At 34.9% G+C, this 11,523-nt stretch overlaps 1 protein-coding gene and 1 non-coding gene across 2 annotated transcripts; both read left to right on the top strand.

Annotated features, from left to right (window-relative positions):
• The first annotated feature begins 595 nt into the window (after nucleotides 1-595).
• Nucleotides 596-702, top strand: LOC145564984 (small nucleolar RNA R71). The gene has a single exon (XR_014094942.1). It is a non-coding gene; the product is annotated as a small nucleolar RNA R71 (small nucleolar RNA).
• Nucleotides 703-10,510: 9,808 nt separating this feature from the next.
• On the top strand, nucleotides 10,511-11,274 carry LOC145632864 (jasmonate-induced protein homolog). The gene is made up of 2 exons (XM_081685194.1): nucleotides 10,511-10,945; nucleotides 11,074-11,274. Exons 1-2 carry the CDS (start codon nucleotides 10,511-10,513, stop codon nucleotides 11,272-11,274), a joined length of 636 nt encoding a protein of 211 aa, XP_081541320.1.
• Nucleotides 11,275-11,523: the final 249 nt, after the last annotated feature.

Raw genomic sequence — 11,523 nt, forward strand, 5'->3', positions numbered from 1 at the left:
CAGAGAAGGGTCGGAAGATGAGGAGGTTTGTTGTGGTTGGTTCTTCTGCCCAGCATTGGGATGATAATATTTCTGCTGTTGTTGCTGTGGCGCCTATGGTTCTTGTGGTGGTGGATTTTGAACATTATTACTCCGGTAGGAAAGGTACGGATGATTCCGATACCCAAGATTGTAGGTGTTGGAGTATGGGTTATTCTGCCTATAGACTTGAAAGGCATTAACTTGCTCCACGGAACTCCTGCAATCTTGTTCCCAATGACCTATAATACCACAATTTTCACAGAAAGCCTCATTAGAATTATTATTAATCGCAGAAACATTAGCTACATTAGCAGTGCTCAGATTATCTAATTTTTGGCAAATAGAGGTCAGTTGAGCTTGCAAAAAGGATACAGAGTCAACACTATGCTTCCCCTTGTTAGCAAATCCTCTAGGATTCCCATATTGGGAATTGTGTATCACCATGTCTTCAATAACCTGACCTGCATCATCAACATTAAGATTCATAAATCTCCCACTAGCTGTAGAATCTTAAATTATTCTAGAGGAATTTACAATGTCGTTATAAAAGGCCTGGATTAACTTTCATTACGCTAAATTATGGTGAGGGCATTCTCTTTGTAAGTCCTTGAACCTCTCCCAAGCCTCATATAAAGATTCATCGGCTTCTTGGGCAAAGTTCTGAATTGCACTCCGTAGTACGGCTGTTCTCTCAGCAGGATAATACTTGTTATAAAAATTCAAAACAAGAGTTTCCCAGTCAGTTATACCAAGTGCAGTTCTATTTAAACCATTAAACCACAATTTAGCTTTTCCAGTTAAAGAAAAGGGAAAGAGAATCTCCCTGATTTGGTCTTTAGTGACCCCGGTTTGCCTGATGGTGTTACAATATTGACAATAGTTGGCAATGTGAAGATTCGGGTCTTCACCCTTAGCTCCACTAAATTGCTTCCTCTCTATCATCGTTATAAATTGAGGCTTAATTTCGAATTGAACCCCATTAAGAGCCGGAGTAGGGGTGAGATGTGGAAAATCTGTAAGCTTGGGTTATGAGTAATCACTAAGCTTCTTTGGAGTCGTCATCTCTGATTCTGGATATGATGATACCTCTGAATTGCTAGAACCAGTTGGAGGGTCTCGGTGATTATTGTTATTATCACCAGAATCCGCCAGGATTTGCTTGTAGAGATTTTTCTGTCTATGGAAGGAACATTCGATCTCAGGATCGAATGGGATGTAACCTGATCTGGAACACCTGGGCATAAACAAAAACTAGAAGAAAATATGAGATTTACCTCAGAGAACATTAAAAATAAAATAATCTAAACTACAAAAATAATCAGAAATAAAAATAAAACCGTTTCCCCGGCAACGGCGCCAAATTTTGACAAGGTAAAGTCGTATCCCCTAATCAAAAGGAAATACCTAAGTCCTCTAACTAAAGCAGATAGGGAAGTAGGGTCGATCTCCACAGGGAAACACGTCTTTCTATTCCTAATTTAATAAAATAATCTAGATTATGAAGTAACCAATATTTATATTTGAATAAGAAACTAAACTACTAAGATTGAGAATAGGGAGAAAACAATATATTAAAGGATCTAGGGCATAGGTTCACCAAAAAATAATATTACAGGGTTGAATATAATAATCATTCCTCAATGCATAATTAATCAGATTATAAAGGGCTTTCGCTACGTATTATAATCACACTATTAATTTACCGGTATTAAATCTCATCTTTCGAATCTCGACCTAACCATTTATAAATTAACCTGCCTATTGAAACTAGACCTAAACTTCAATTCTCATCTGTCGAATCTCGAATCAATATTGTCAAACTCATGCATAAAAGATCAGGCCTAATCTAGTCACAGAGCATTAAATCAATCAATAGGAAATTAATCTAGCATTGATAATTAACAACAACAAATTACCCCTTCATATTATTCATGGATCCCCATAAACCCTAGAAAGAAAACTACTCACACATAGTAAAAACTAAACTAATCAAAGCAATAAAACAAGTCATGATGGAATGAGTAAAAGAAATAACTAAGATTAAGAGAAAAGAAATAGTTACCAAACTAATCTGTATTAACGGAAATAATTAAGAACAAGAGTTGAGAGAAAAGTTAAGAGAGAGAAAAATGCTAAGTAGAGAGAGAAAGTCTAAGAAAGAAGGTTATCAAAATTCCGTACAAAACTCGTATATAAACGTTTCCTAAAACAAAAATTAAAACTAAACTAATCAGGCTCCATAAAAACACGCGCCCTATCGGGTGAATGGCCGCCCGATCGGGCCCGCCTTTTTCTTCGCGTTCCTTCTCAGCAGCATCGCCCGATCGTGCTAGATGCTCGCACGATCGGGCGCGCTATAGACCACGCACAGCACCAGCGCCGCGCCCGATCGTGCCACTCCTTGCCCGATCGAGCCCTTGCTTCACTTCGAGGCTCGGACTTCGATTGGGCTTGATTTCTCGGCCCAATCTGGATTTCCTCTTCGGGTCTTGAATACTCGGTCCAAATACCTTGGGATCCCAATTACCGAGCCCTTAATCACCGGCTCGATGACTCTAACCGGCCTTGGGCTTCAAAGATGTTCGTATTTCTCCAATGCTCGTGATTGCTCCAAAATAACTCGAGAAAATACTCCAAAAGCATAAATCCCTGCAAAAGTCAACCAAATCTACGAAAACACTAGAAAACACCAATTAGTAATAAAAATGGCTCTAAAGAGCCAAAAACACCACTAATTACGACCAAGGGACGGGGTAAAATGCTATATAAAATAGACACATCAGTACCTTCCACAAAAATGACGGAAATTTTTTGCTTTTTTTGCATTTTCGAGTCTCACAATCATAATACAATGCACACATGGGTCACGAGTCACACGTGTCATTTTACTTTGAGTCGAGTCAACCTCGAGTCAATCACAGCGAGTCAAGTTTATGCCTTGAGTCGTGTCGAGTCAATAAGTCAAGCGACATTAAACCTTAGGTCAACCCTAAGATAATTAAAGAAATTAGCAAAGTTCTATAGTAAAAAATAAATATAGGTGCAGCAGAATAGGGAAGACCCTACGCCAGACGAAAATATCTAGCGTTTGGAAATAGATTTCAGCGCTTGGCGCTAGATCCCAGCGCCTGGGGACAGAGTCAATTCTTGACGCCAGAGATATTTTAGCAGCGACAGAGCTCGAAGCCTCTCACAAAGGTGATTTCGACCTCATACAACAATTTCGGGTTCCTTGGTACGCCAGTTAGCCCCTATAAGCAATTTGACATGATTAAGTAGTCAGTTTGATTGCAATCACAATAAGTGATCGACCTGATGAAAGATCGTCTCACTTAGCTTAAAGCGCCTAAGAATTAGCTCATCACAAAGACACCGACATACTGGTTTTAGCGGAAGCAATGTTCAAGCGAGCTTTAAAGATCGACAAGCGTTGGTCTTCGGTAGTTTTCTTCGGAATATTATCGCAACAAATAAGGATGACATCAAGTAAAGTTATTTTCGACAGTGTTCGCTAAGATTGTGGAAGTTGTCACCAAAGATTTGATAAGATAGCACGAGATGGGCGGTCTTCGACAGCATTCACTAAGATTGTGGAGGTTGTCACTAAGATTTGAGAAAAGATTTGAGAAGATAGCACGAGATGGGCGGTCTTCGACAGCATTCACTAAGATTGTGGAGGTTGTCACTAAGATTTGAGAAAATATTTGAGAAGATAGCACGAGATGGGCGGTCTTCGACGGCATTCGCTAAGATTGTGGAGGTTGTCAACCAAGATTTGAGAAGATAGCACGAGATGGGCGGTCTTCGACGGCGTTCGCTAAGATTGTAGAGGTTGTCACCAAGATATGAGAAGATCGGTTCATGATGAGGCGGTCTTCGACGACTTTTGCTATGATTGGAAAGGTTGTCACTATGATTCAAGAAAAGGCTCGAGATGTAGCAAATTAATCGACGGCGTTCCCTAGATTGCGGAAGATCGTCAAAACAAGCAGCAAGATAGCATTCCCTAGATTGTGGAAAGTTATTAAAAAAAGTAACTGAAGGTGATTTCAAGCGAAGTTGTCTTCGATCATGTTCCCTTGGACGTGGAAGATGGTCATAAAGCGGAAGAAGATTTTCAAGCGAAGAAATCTTCGATAGTATTCCCTTGGACGTGGAATATTATCAATGCGGATGAGGATTGTTTCAAGCAAAGCAATCTTCGATAGTATTCCCTTGGACGTGGAATATTACTAATGCAGATGAGGATTGCTTCAAGCGAAGCAATCTTCGATAGTATTCTCTTGGACGTGGAGTATTATCAAAGCGGAGGAGGATCGTTTCAGGCGAATCAGTCTTCTATATTGGAAGCAGTTACAAGCGTAGCAGTTTTCAAGCGGGGTGATATTCTCTTGGTAGGAGGTCATCAAAATAACAGTAAAGCAGCAGCAAATCGGATACTTTCAGAGACGTGTGCTCGACGGTGCAAGATACGCGTTTCTTAACTCTTTTATTTGTTTGACTAACGCTAGTTTGCAAGTATCGGCGTTACAAGAGTGACTTAGAATCACATAACGTTCTGAATCATTCTCCATCCCTATCGATACTTTGACTTTTGTTTTCGAAACTTGCGTTTCTCCAAACTCAGTCAAAGTGGGGGCTTCTATAGACACCCATTTGTGTCTCCCCAAAACCAAACCCAGTATGAGTACCTTTCACGTCGAATCATAATCAAATAAAGTGAAAGTGTGGAAAGTTTAGTTTTGCGGATAGTTTCAATTTCTTTTCTCTTCTCTCTGTTTTTTGAAAACTTATTTTTAGAAAACAGTCAATCCAGTTTGGTTGGTCCATGATATGGGTCCAATAGTAGTGTAGTTGGATGGGGCTTGACAAAAGATTTCCAACAATATATTATAAGCCCAATTCCGATGAATATTGAGGAAGTTATGGCCAATTTACTGAACTGGGCCTGGTTTGAGCCTTATATGCGGTCCAATGATCTAGGGGAGGGCCTAATATGATTTATCATTCCTAATGCAATTAGGAATGGTTTTAGTCTTCTAAATTCTTCTAGAAGGTTCTTTTCATTCCTAATTCAATTAGCATTGATAAATTGACTTTTGTTGACTTTTCAGAGTTTTAATTAAAATCAAAGAGCATTTTTTAGGGAAATACGAATTTATCCTCCTGTACGGCAATTTTTATCTGATTTTAATAAAACACGTGATTTTCTGAATCAGCGCCAAACGCCAGCTGTAGCGCCTGGCGCCCGGCGCTAGCGTTGGCGCCTGGCGCCAATGGCCAGCGTTGGCGCCAATTAAGTTTTATCTGCGCCAGACTCTGTTTTGATATTTTATCTTTTTGGTTGATTTTCTTTATAAATAACGTCGTAAAAACTCTGTTTTCAATAACCAGTTTTCACCTACAATAATCAATTATAACCAGTTCTCTTCTACAATCTACCAACTCTCATCAAGATTCTCTTGATTACTCTCTCTCTCTCTCTCTTTTCTAAACTAGCTTCTCTCAAATATAAAAATTCCGCATTCATTAGATCTAGAAACACCTAGCCATATTCGAAGTTGCCTTCGCCCTAGACGTGAAAGGTTTTAATTTCTGATGGTTTTGTCCTAAATCTCTTTCAATTATTTGATTTAATTTAATTTTTTATTATTTTCCTTGAAGTTACTAACATGTGTACTTTGTTATTAGAAAGAGGTACGAGGCATCAAAGTAAGTAATGTAATGATTTTTATTGATGTTATGATATAGAGTTCATGCTTAGATTGTTATTATGATTCCTAGTATCATGTCTAGGGTAATTTTAATATCAAGTATGATTAAAAGTATGATGCTTCCTATGTTCTTCCTAATATTTATGATTGTTAGTATCATGTTAGGGTTAAAGCTTTGATTTTTATTGCTTAGTGACATGCTAGGGTTTGTTATTAATCTTGTTAGTATCATGCCTAGGATCTTGCTATGCTTTAACATGATTATTATTATGATTAATATGATTGTTATTATGATGATTATTATTTTGATTATTATTATGATTATTCTTTATAATTTATGATTATAATTGTTATAATTATTGTTATGATGATTATGATTGTTATGATTATAATTTTATTATGACGATTATCATTATGTTTCTTGATATATTTATTTTTATTGCTTGATCTCGCCTTTTATGCATGTTTAAAGGGAATTGGTACTTGTAATCACGCTTAATAAGATAATTAATAATCTTGTTAGGGTTAATATGGTTATTATTCAAGTGATCGCCAATAATAGATTTATTTGTGCATTAAATTCAACTAACATAGATAAACAGGTTTAGGGTTAATCCTATTGATTGCATGTTAGTCAGAAAGCGCACATGAATACGATCAGAATAAAGTAGAGGCCTATTATTAGGGCAGGTTCAATCTCTTTTAGGTTGGATTTGTACCTTCATCCCCGAACCCTATTTGGTTTAAGACCTTATGGAGTTGACGATCTCTTGGATCGTTAAGGGGTGTAACCTTCACCCTGTGAACGGTTTACAAGTTCCTAAAACTTGTTGGAGACTCTTTTGCTCTACCTTCTTCCCTTTTGGACGCCACCGTACTTTAGTGTATGATCACAGTTCAAGCTAGGAGTTGACGCTTGAAATTATTCCCTACAATAATTAAAAAAACTTTCATTTGTTAAAATTTTAGACAAAGTCCTATAACACCGTGTGGTTGGCCACCGTGAGGGTTACTTCATGAATGGTATAGAGGTTACTCAATCAGTGTTATAGAGGTCAATTCGTCAGTGTTACAAGGGTTACTCGATTAACAGTGTTTTAGGGGTTATTCAATGAGTACTATACAGGAATTACTTAGTGTTATAAAAGTTACTTTGTTATTTACAAGCGGTCACATGATATGGTCAGTCACATACAAAACGTATTAAATATTTTATACTTGCTTACTTATGACGAAATCAATTATCTTATTCTAATTTAGTTTTTCTAAATATGTATTACGTAGTATTCTATGTGAGAATACAACAGAACGTTCCCTAAGGCCCTGTTCTCTTCAGATTATTTTCATTTCAGTTCAGTTCAGTTAAGCTCCAATAAGTTCAGTTCATTTCTATTTAGTTCAGCCCAGTTCTGTCAATCAGAATAGATCCTTACTTAGACATATAGGTAGAATAAATAGATGTTATAAAAATCTATTAAAAAAAGTCCTTTTAAGGGTAGAGTTTGTGGTAAACGTCTTTATATACAACTTGGTATTCACTCCATGTCTGATGACTCCATCTAATTAGAGTATTTTTAAGACCTGAATATAATATTATATGCGAGTAATATTTATTGACATTAAGGTCATCTTATTTTATAAAGCATTGCATCATTTTTCTAAGTAAGATCTTTTTTTTTTTTTTTTTTTTTTTTTTTTTTTTTTTTGAAGTCGTTTTAAATTAAATTTTCCTTATCAGTATATAGCTGGCGGTTTTCGTTTAATTATTTGTTTATGATATTTTTTGAGAATGGTTTAAATTTTTGATCTATGGATGGGCGGCTATGCGGCTAGCTATGCCCTTCTTCAACCCATATGAGAGATGTTCGACTCAAAAATATTTTTTAAACTTGCACCGTTTTTATTTTAATCTTTTTATTTACTATTTATATGGGCAAAGTTATAAAACTTTGATTGTGTTTTGTAGTTATGTTATAAGAAAAAAAAATATATATGTGAATATGTGATATTGCTATTAATATGAATTTGTTAATAATGTACTCGGGTCGGGTTTGATGAGGTCGGGTTATGGGTCTATTTCAAGGTTAAATCATGTGAATTTAATGCGTTCTTAACTTCTTACCGGTTGAAATCTAAATCGAATTTTATTGGATCTAGTCAGATGGGTTAGTTTTGACACCTAGTATGATATAAATCAATTACGTTAATCAAACCAAAATCTCATATGATGATATTAATTAGAACTGAATTTTGAAACTGTAAAGAATTGGTTTATACTAAGTATCATTGAAACTTTGAAAGCATGAATTCCCTAATGATTTGTGTAATTGTTACAGAGAATAGAATATTAGCTAAATATATCTTGTTGTAAAAAAAAATTAGCTAAATTTACAAATTTATACTTCGGCACTCCCCATCTATTTTTAACTAGGGTGACCTACGTGCGCGATGCGTGCAAAAGAGTTAGTTCTTGTAGAGAAATTGTATTGGCGTGTATTTACACCTTTGGTATGGGTGGTAGACCTTGCTAGTTTTAATGCGTACTATTTGGTCTACGTATCTATGTGGTGACTTTGTAAAAGTATAAAAAAAAAAGCCATTAAAATATTTTATGACAATTATTTTTTGAAACCCTCAAAAGTTTGACAATGTTATTTTAAAATTATTATTAAATAATATTTAATTGATTTGCATCCCTTCATATCTTAAACTATTGTTAGTGTAGAACTCTTAATTGATTTGCATGATTCAATAATATCTAGTGTGTTTTTCTTCAAATGAATTTTTTTGAGCTCTGGTCATACAGAGTAATAATATGTGAAATATTTGTTTTAGCTAAAAACTTAATTAACTAAGTTCTTTAATGTTCTACTTCCATCTAATATCTATATCTAATACTAAACCAGTAACTACTTAGTTATATTTTCCTCGTAAATTCTCTCCATAATTAATACTCCATACCAGTTTTTTTCCTATCGATTTCCCTTGATTTAAGGATTTTTAAGATCTTTACATACACCTCTTGATTATATCTGCTTAAATATCACTATTTGACATGAATCTCATTCAAATTCCATAACATTATTTATGTGCCACCAAACAATACACAAATCAAATTCTAATAAACCTTAACAATGATGTTGCAATTAAAGGACGACACGAATGTAAAAGAGAAACTACAAAGGAGTAATATTAAACAATCTCTTGGTAATAAATAATCTCTTTATAAATGCAATTTTTTTTTTCTTTTTAAATAATAATAATAACATAAAAAATATAATTTTTATATTAAAAAAAGGCATTTTTTTTCTTTTTACATAATAATAATAATAATAATAATATATAATAATAATGACATATGAAAAATACTTTTTATATTAAAATTAAGGCATTTTAAGTTTTTGAAAAAAAAAAAAAAAAAAAAAACTTTGAATTAATTGATGATATGTTTAATGAAAAAAAAAAACATTAAATCGTAGTATTCTTTTTTTTGTTTTGGTGTTTAGAGAGCCACAAGGGCGGGGTGAGAATCGATCCCGGGACCTCCTAGAATCGGGAGGGAGGGAAGCTCTAACCACTTGATATATCCCTCACTCTCTCTTAAATCGTAGTATATTAATGAGAACAAACATATCATTGAGGGTAAAAAAGTAAATACATATTTTTGTAAATATTTTTTAGGGTGTATTTGGTAACACAATATTCATAAGAGTTATCTTCTACTTTTTATAATGTTGGGATATATAATTACTTCAGCACTCCTCATTTATTTTTAATATTATTACTTACAAGTTGCAAAAATGTAATACTTGTATTTTTTTTTAAACGTCGTCTCTATGGCGAAGCTTTCACCAACTACGTACGCAAAACTTGACGTACAGTAAATATAATATTTCTAGCTAAACAAAGTATTACAAAAACTGACTAGTAACTTGTCTAATTTATTACTCTGTATTTGCTGGGTCAAATATTTTATTTTGATAAATTGTTTTATGAAATGAGATGATTAAGGCCTATAAATACCCACATGATAGGGTCTTGTAATTGTGCATCAACATCTTACTTGTTTGCAAGCTTCTAAGGAATTCTAAGTAAATACACTCTTTTGAGGTAATTTCTTCCTTTTGTCTTTCTATAGTTTCGTCTTATATACGAGTATGAAGTACTTTGTATCAAGCTAAGCTTGCTCGGTGGGAAAGATTGCGTTTAATTCTCACTAGAAGCACTTTGAGGGTACGTGGGAATCCCTTATTTTTCCCCTCCTCACTCTCAAATTGTTTGACCCACATATAATGGACCAAAAAACCGTGAGGATTAAGGATCGGTCAGAATCCTTCAATAAAATAAAAATGAAGTACTACATATATTCTATTGTATCATGGTAGCACTATACTATAGTAGTACGTATGGAGTAACTATAATTAATTTTGAAATATTCTCCGTTATTTTCATTTCAACCAATTGACAAAGAGCCTTTTATTTACTGAGATTATAAAAACTTAACAATGAAACTCATCAGATTTTGCATTGATTACAAATTTACAAGTGTCTTATTAATGGCTATTTGTATTTGTTTGCTTACAATTTGTTATTTCTTGTAAGAAATATAGTCGTAGATTTATCTTTAAAGCCTTTTATTGTAATTTCATGCATTTTCCACCCTCAAGTCCTCAACGAAGCAAACAACATATCTCCCATTCTCCCAATTGCTTGCTTTGGATGACATATTATTAGACTAACCTTAAATGCACGTAAATTGTAGATATACAAAAAAAATGGCATCAGGCACCGAGGAAGTAGCTCATGTAGAGTTGAGCAGCCAAGAGAAAGCGGAGTTGGATGAGATGGCCAAGGACGCCAATAACTTGTGTGTCTCCATGGAAATAGTGAATAAGTCCCGTGCCATAATTGGTAAATATAAAGATGAAAACATGACCGAGGTTAAGGGCATGATAACTCCTTATATCATGTTAGGAGGCGTGCTAAAGAGTCAAATAAAAGGACCGTTGACTCTTTTTGATTCCAAGCTATGGGCAGGGAACACTGTCGGAGAATATCCAAATCCTCTTAATAGTATTGGTGGCTTTGCACAAGTTTGCTCAACCTATGACGGCATTAAGGCGGCGGTGTTTTATACTGGGAAGAATAGTTATGGTGTTGAATGTGGATGGCTTCTTGCTTGGGCCGACTCTAATAATACAGGGAGAAAGGTAATAAGTACACAATAAATCACGGGTAACATTCGATCAATTTTGAGATACAAAAATATATACTTCCTTCGTTCTCTATTGATGTACTCACTTTTTAATTTTTTGGCATTGGTCCGTGAATGGGGCAGATTTACGCGGAGTGTGGCCGTAAAAGCAAATTCAATTGCATCGACTGGGGACAGATTGATAATCGACTGAAAAATTCAGGGATAGTGCCAGTTACAAGGGCCTCTGACAGCGAAACTGGAACCTCGCTGTATGCTATGCTCTATGGCGTGGATTTGCTGTTTGAGACTTCAGATACTCTTACTGCAGTCTTCTGTGGCTAAAAAAAGCTCCCTCCTATGAACAGCATAATATGCAGTTGATCCGGACTGTAGATCACTCTGCCTATTACTCTGTTTTTCTATTATATGGTTTTATTTATTTCATGTCAAGTTATGAGGGGCATTATTATGGTCCTGTTGTAAGAAATTGCAAGCGTATATCTTCTACATACCTGGTATTCCTTGGTTTTTATAACCTTAATAAAAAAAATAAATAAATAAATAAATAAATAAATAAAAGTCCCCTCTCTT

The sequence above is a fragment of the Chenopodium album genome, chromosome 1 (genome assembly GCF_948465745.1).
Source record: "Chenopodium album chromosome 1, dcCheAlbu1.1, whole genome shotgun sequence".
Classification (NCBI taxonomy): Eukaryota; Viridiplantae; Streptophyta; class Magnoliopsida; order Caryophyllales; family Amaranthaceae; genus Chenopodium; species Chenopodium album.